Here is a 6184-nt window from a genome sequence, read left to right as displayed (position 1 = left end):
TCCAATGCAGCCCCTATTGTTGGGTACTGGGCTCCTGAGCACCCGATGCCTTTCCGGGACTGGAAGTTACCAAAACGCAGCTGCGCGTCTGGTAATTTGCGGTATGTGCACATGCAGCGAACCGGTGCGACGGCAACGCGCGTCGGTGCCGGTGGTGTTTGCGGTACTCGTTGCATTTGCCGCTCTACGCTTGCCTGTGAGGAGGTAGCGGCAAACACGATACCTGCCGATACTGACAAGTGCAGTCTCTGCATGGAAGGGCATGCAAGCCCACGGAATGTCGACAGCACCCACATCGTATCCTGAAACTTCAAGCGCGACTCGTCACCTGACTTCCGTTGCTTGCAAGTCTAACCTTACATGCGAGATGGCGCACATGTGCTCCAAACATCAACACGTCTTCGAGACTCGCTGATAATCATCCAGCTGTTGTGGGGTCTACCTTGGGTTCAAACTGATCAGATTGTCTTCAACATGCGCCCAAGTAAACTTGGTACTTTTACCAGTTTCGAACGGGCTAGTACAAACAGGCCGAACCTAGCCCAAACTGAATCCACCGGATATCGACAGGTTGAGCCAAGAGACTCCATACTCGATCAGTAGACTATTGGCTTGGTGATGCTTTCGGAGAGTTCGTCCCAGTCGGATTGGCATCAACAACACACTGGAGTCAATGTGGACATATTTCTCTTCTGGCGCCAAAAGGAACCAAAACGCGTTAAATGCCTGAGAGGCCTGGGGCCCCCCTTCCCCGTGTTATTGTTCTGTGTTCATTGCTTGTGACACAGTTGCCTCTGTGAACGAGGCTGAGAGCCAAAAGCTTCCAAGAATTCCTCAATCACCCTCTCTCAGTTCTGAGGCCGAAGGAGCTGTTCAAGGTGAGGCTGCTGCGCTCGATTTGCATCAGAAGTCAGTCACTAGCACATCCCCTGTTGAAGCATGTGCCACTCTGAAGCATCTTTCAATCTATTTGCAGAATGTTCGCTTTATACTCTGTGCGCTCGTATCACAGGCAGTGTACCTCCGTCGAGGGCGTCCGACCCTGGCGATGGGATGCTCACGATTCATGAACGGATTGCGAGGGCGCACATCATATTCATGCTCAAAGTCGCATCATATGTTTATGCCATGATGCCAGGTTCTGTAGGCAAACAAGTGCTTGTCCCGATGCGTGATGCAGCGCAGTGCGCAGTGACGACCCTATCGCTTAGGTTGCCTGGATCTTGGCACTTGCTGCTGCCATTACTTCATTTCATGTTTGCAGTGAACTTGTGTTGTTCTGGCTTTTGCGATGCAGCATTCTCATGACCTTTACCCATGCCTGCAGATGGGACGCATTATTCGGGCACAGCGTAAGGGACGTGGGTCCATTTTCAAGTCCCACACCACCCACAGGAAGGGTGCAGCCCGTTTGAGGTGTCTGGACACAGCCGAGCGCAATGGTTACATCAAGGGCGTGGTCACTGAAATCATCCATGACTCCGGCCGTGGAGCCCCTCTGGCCAAGGTCACCTTCCGTGACCCAAATCGTTACCAGCATCAGAAGCATTTGATGATCGCTTCCGAGGGCATGTACACTGGCCAGGTGTGCTTTTCGTGATGTCACCAGTGGCCGGCGTCCCTGTCAAGCTGCACTTTCTCACTTGCAATCGATCTCTCTATTGCAGTCAATTTCAATCGTGATCCCGAACATCTACAGTGCTTGTATAAAACATGATGGGTGTCAGGAGGATGTCGCTAGTGGCAGGGCACAATGTGAAAGGTTTTATCATGAAGGTGTAAGTGAGGTTATTCTCGCTTTCATTTGCAGACCAGGCATGACGCAGCCTAAGATTTCTGCTTATGCGTATTTATCACCTATTGGCAGCAACTTTATAGCCCTAAATGGTCGCTTTACGCTTCAGCAGCCAGGTGTAGCTTAGCTTTTATTCGCTTGGCTGGCTTGTTGTCAAGTCTGCAAGTCCGCAACCCACAAGCTGCCTCAGCACTGAAATTTGTTCGATGTTCTCTTCAACATCATGTCTTTGTGTTTATCGGGCTCAGTCAACAATCTTTACTTACTCAGACAGCCTTTGTAGCTGGTGTTTCCCACCTACCTCCGAAGTCCTCTCACTTTGCACAGCTATTGACACACGGACAAAATGCGAACTGGGTCTTGGGATATGCGCTCCAAAGTGTAAAACAAGGCAACCACGGGTTCACGGGTTGCATGAGACGCCAGTGTCTTTGTGGATACTGCAACGTTGAAACAAGTCACATCAATCTCAATATTTCATCACATAGGGAGACAGAAGCATCATAGCTCAAGGAAACTACGTTCGGTGCACGCACTCAACACAGTTTCGGCCAATCCTGAATCACAGAACCCCAACCCATTATACGCTAGCATTGTCACATTAATCGATCACTAGAAACAATTGTCGGGTGGACAAGCTCCTTGCCATAGCGGTGAGCCTCCTGCAGAAGAGCCGAAACAAATTAAGCACCTATTCGCAGCAGCGCGTCATTTGAAATCGGAGAAGGAAGGCACAGGCCGATAGCGACCAAGGGTACAGGTTCGAAGCACAGTCATTGAAGTTTAGCGGTCGGCACAGGAAAGCCTGCTTTGAACAATCTCACCATCATCAAGTTGCATGGCTGGTCGGCGCATGCGCCGACTTCATGCTCACGAAGCCATGATGCATCAAGTTACCAATCAGCGTTTCGCAAGACCCTACAATTTTCGGTTCACAAAGGAGCATGACTTGTGGGGCAAAAATGGGGGTCGAACAACCCCATTTCTGGCGCATCGCTGCTGTTAATCATCACTCACGGCCACTGCTTGTAATCATCAATCACGGCATGCTGCAGATGATCTGCGCCGGGAAGAAGGCGCTGCTGACCATCGGAAACATCAAGCCAGTGGGCGAGCTTCCCGAGGGAACGATCGTGTGCAACCTGGAGGCCAAGCTTGGAGACCGTGGCACCATCGCGCGCTGCTCCGGTGACTTTGCGCTCATTGTGGCACACAACCTCGACACCGGCATCACCCGTGTCAAGCTGCCCTCCGGCGCTCGTAAGGTGAGTCAGTTTCACGATGCTTTGTTTCGGTGAATGTCACGTGATCGATGCCATCAACTGTGCCCGTATGGTGGGAGTTCTTGCGTCCGCAGGGCACCTAGAGCGGCGAAAACATGGCTGCTCTGTTGATCCGCTGACGCAATGTGGGGAGGCAGTGCTTCGCTGTACTGTTTGCTTTCTGTGTCTCTGAAAACACATCATCATCTGGGGCAAATATGGGGTTTAAATGCCGTCCTGGCGAAGCACCGAGGGGAGGTCACCTTGACCAAATATGGTTTCCAAGTGGCAGGGGAAATCAATGATGTCCATGTGGATGCGGTACCGCTGCGAAACTCATGTTGCTGTAAGCTTTGTTGCAAGGCATGTCCCATGTGTGCCAGGATAAGGAAGCATCCATCCTTGGGTAGCCATGCCTGTCTCATGTGCCCCAGGAAAATTGTTGCATCGGCTAAGGCTGCCGTGCAAGACATCGTCATCAGTGTACGACGTCGCCGCGATGGTTGATGAAGTAGATCATGTTGTTGTCATTGAGTGCTGATATGTGCGCAGGCGATTCCCTCGACTTGCCGTGCAATGATTGGTCAGGTCGCAGGTGGAGGCCGTACTGAGAAGCCCCTTCTGACTGCCGGTAGGGCATACTTCAAGTACAAGGCCAAGCGTAACTGCTGGCCCAAGGTTCGTGGTGTGGCTATGAACCCTGTGGAGCATCCCCATGGTGGTGGTAACCATCAACATATCGGTCATGCCTCCACTGTCAAGCGCGACTCTCCCCCTGGTAAGAAGGTGTGTCCTTGCTTGCTATTGCTAGTCGATGGCATCTTCGTCTAGATGCTCTGTACTTGTGCCTTCTTCCTTCGTTGGTGCAAGCTACCTTGGTCTTATGCCCCTTGCATATGCCAATTGATACAGTTCTTCTCGCGTATGTACTGCTGCAGAACCTATGTACGCTGCACAGACGTAATGGCTTTGTATCTTGTGCAGGTTGGTCTCATTGCCGCCCGCCGCACCGGTCGCCTCCGGGGTTCCGGCAACCTCAAGAACCAGGACTAAGCAAGCCATTGTTTTGTTACTTGCGCTGTTTGCACAGCACTGGTTGTAAGTCTCGGTTTATACCCTTTGTCGAGTGGCTGGGTCGAAAATGTGCTTGCTTTCGTATCGTAGTCTTATTTTACGTTCGTGTCGTGCCGGACGAACTGGCGCCTCAGGCGAACATTGTGACGGCCAGGGTAAACACGGTGCCGAAGCATCTTGAATTGGCATGACAGTACGCATTACACGTTCCATCTTCTATTGGTCCGTCATTTGGGACGAAGCTTTCACATATACCATCTCAATTACCCATTGGACGGTCGAAGCCCAGCATAGTCCAGTAGTATGGTCTGCACTGATACGGTGGATTCACTTTCGTTCTCTACGCACTTGCATTGAATCGGGTTACTGTGGCGATTCATTCAGCAACCGTATTGTCGCCGACCGGGCATTACGCCACGAGACCTGTCTTTACGATACCATAGGGAGCAGTCGTCGCACCTCAGGATGCTGTCATCAGCTATGCCATGATATGTCACCGAAGGGGTGATGGGAACATGAACTGCACCGAAAGGCTTGGAAACCCTGATATCCACTCTAGATCATATGACATCAACGGCCGCGGACGCATGCGAGTGTAAGTCACCAGCGCATGCAAAATATCGCGATCAGTGCTTCCATCATTCGCTGGAGTGTTTGGTTTGACAACATGGTCGTCCGCACTACAACAGATCGAAAGACATCATGCCAGTGCATGCTCTCACCAAAGACCCTTCACACAGAATATATTCTGTATTTTGCATGCGTTGGTGACTTACACTCGCATGCGTCCGCGGCGGTTGATGTCATGTGACCTGAGTGGATATCAGGGTTTCCAAGCCTTTCGGTGCAGTTCATGTTCCCATCACAAGCATATCCATATCGTTTACGGTAACGAAACGTCGCGTAGGCCACTGCAAGCAGCTTGGTAGCGACAGGCTTTGGGCCTCGAACCCGACCTCCGATAGCTCTATCTCGTTGATGGCCGCATTGGCCTCGCAGGCCTCAATCCGGGGAGATCCAGCCATGCCATGATTGGCAAATGAGATAAGTACGTGCTAACTTCGTACTTCTACATTTTCAATGGACACTGTATGCTCTATTCGTACCTTGTCTGGGAAGGTCTGTTCCACCTGCACCTCACAGCTTACCACCTACATCAGTCCTATCATTCACAATAAGCGCTTTCTTGGCGCTGGTTCAATATAACTTCTGTACGCTAGGCTGTTTGATTTGTGCTGATGTCTGAAGACAGCATCTCTCAAGCAACTTTGTTTGTGGGGCTGGTTCCCAATAGCCTGACGAAACAGGAGCTGTCCATCTTTGGCGGAGCCTCCAAGCAGTATCTCGCTGCCAGAAGTGTGATTCTGAAGAAGTGGGCTGAGCGCCCGACGAAGAAGCTCTTGCTGCAAGATTGCCAAGGTGCATCGAGCAAGTATCACAAAGGTCAACTCAGGGATGCCTTCAACTTCCTGGACGCTAACGGCTACATCAATACGGGCTTCTATGACGAACTTAGTGACAATGACCTCATCCCGACAGAAATCCGAGCGCTATTGGAGCGGAAGGAGGCGACCCCTGAAGTCATACAAGCTGACGTCTTCATGCTGCTCTGCGCCGCAGACCTGCAGGTGAGCCACCCTTCCTGCCGCCGTATGTATCTGAATTGAAAGACGTAGCGTGATTGTGCCCTAGACGTTTACTCGTCACCACGGGGTATGTCTCGAAACTTGGCACACAGGTTTGTGTGAGATGCACCACATCCACCAGCGACTGGCGCTGGTGTCGGAGCGCATTTACATCGCTCTTAATTGAGGTAGGCAGAATTCCTGAACCTGTTAAGCACAGTGCTCCTGATACTCACTCATGACAGAAGTGGCTAGTGCATGGCAGCAGTTGCTTAGTTCCGGCCCTTGTGTTACGTTACTGCTCTGCTCCTCCCCCAGAGCAATTATGGGCAGGCGCATCATCTGTAAAACGTGGCTGAACCCATCTAAGGCAAGTATGTGATGTTGGTATCACATAATGTATGCCACCACACTGCACCGCTTGGCGA

The 6184-nt window shown here is 51.4% G+C and overlaps 1 protein-coding gene across 1 annotated transcript; it reads left to right on the top strand.

Moving 5' to 3' along the window:
* Positions 1–857: 857 nt before the first annotated feature.
* On the top strand, positions 858–4165 carry LOC149810112 (large ribosomal subunit protein uL2-like). Its single transcript, XM_089994422.1, has 5 exons — positions 858–878; positions 1328–1585; positions 2851–3060; positions 3610–3843; positions 4042–4165. The coding sequence occupies exons 2-5, from the start codon at positions 1328–1330 to the stop codon at positions 4108–4110; spliced, it is 771 nt and encodes a 256-aa protein (XP_089850548.1). The 5' UTR covers positions 858–878; the 3' UTR covers positions 4111–4165.
* Positions 4166–6184: the final 2019 nt, after the last annotated feature.

The sequence above is a fragment of the Nuphar pumila genome, unplaced genomic scaffold (genome assembly GCF_984573655.1).
Source record: "Nuphar pumila unplaced genomic scaffold, dmNupPumi1.hap1.1 HAP1_SCAFFOLD_523, whole genome shotgun sequence".
In the NCBI taxonomy this organism is placed as follows: Eukaryota; Viridiplantae; Streptophyta; class Magnoliopsida; order Nymphaeales; family Nymphaeaceae; genus Nuphar; species Nuphar pumila.
This window is presented reverse-complemented; position numbering and strand designations above follow the sequence as displayed.

What these genes read in the sequence shown, in the direction of transcription:
- LOC149810112 (XM_089994422.1), top strand. Translation starts at nt 1,328, where the DNA reads ATGGGACGCATTATTCGGGCACAGCGTAAGGGACGTGGGTCCATTTTC. An exon ending in TGCCCTCCGGCGCTCGTAAG is followed by an intron (nt 3,061 to 3,609) that starts GTGAGTCAGTTT and finishes ATATGTGCGCAG; the next exon opens with GCGATTCCCTCGACTTGCCG. An exon ending in ACTCTCCCCCTGGTAAGAAG is followed by an intron (nt 3,844 to 4,041) that starts GTGTGTCCTTGC and finishes TATCTTGTGCAG; the next exon opens with GTTGGTCTCATTGCCGCCCG.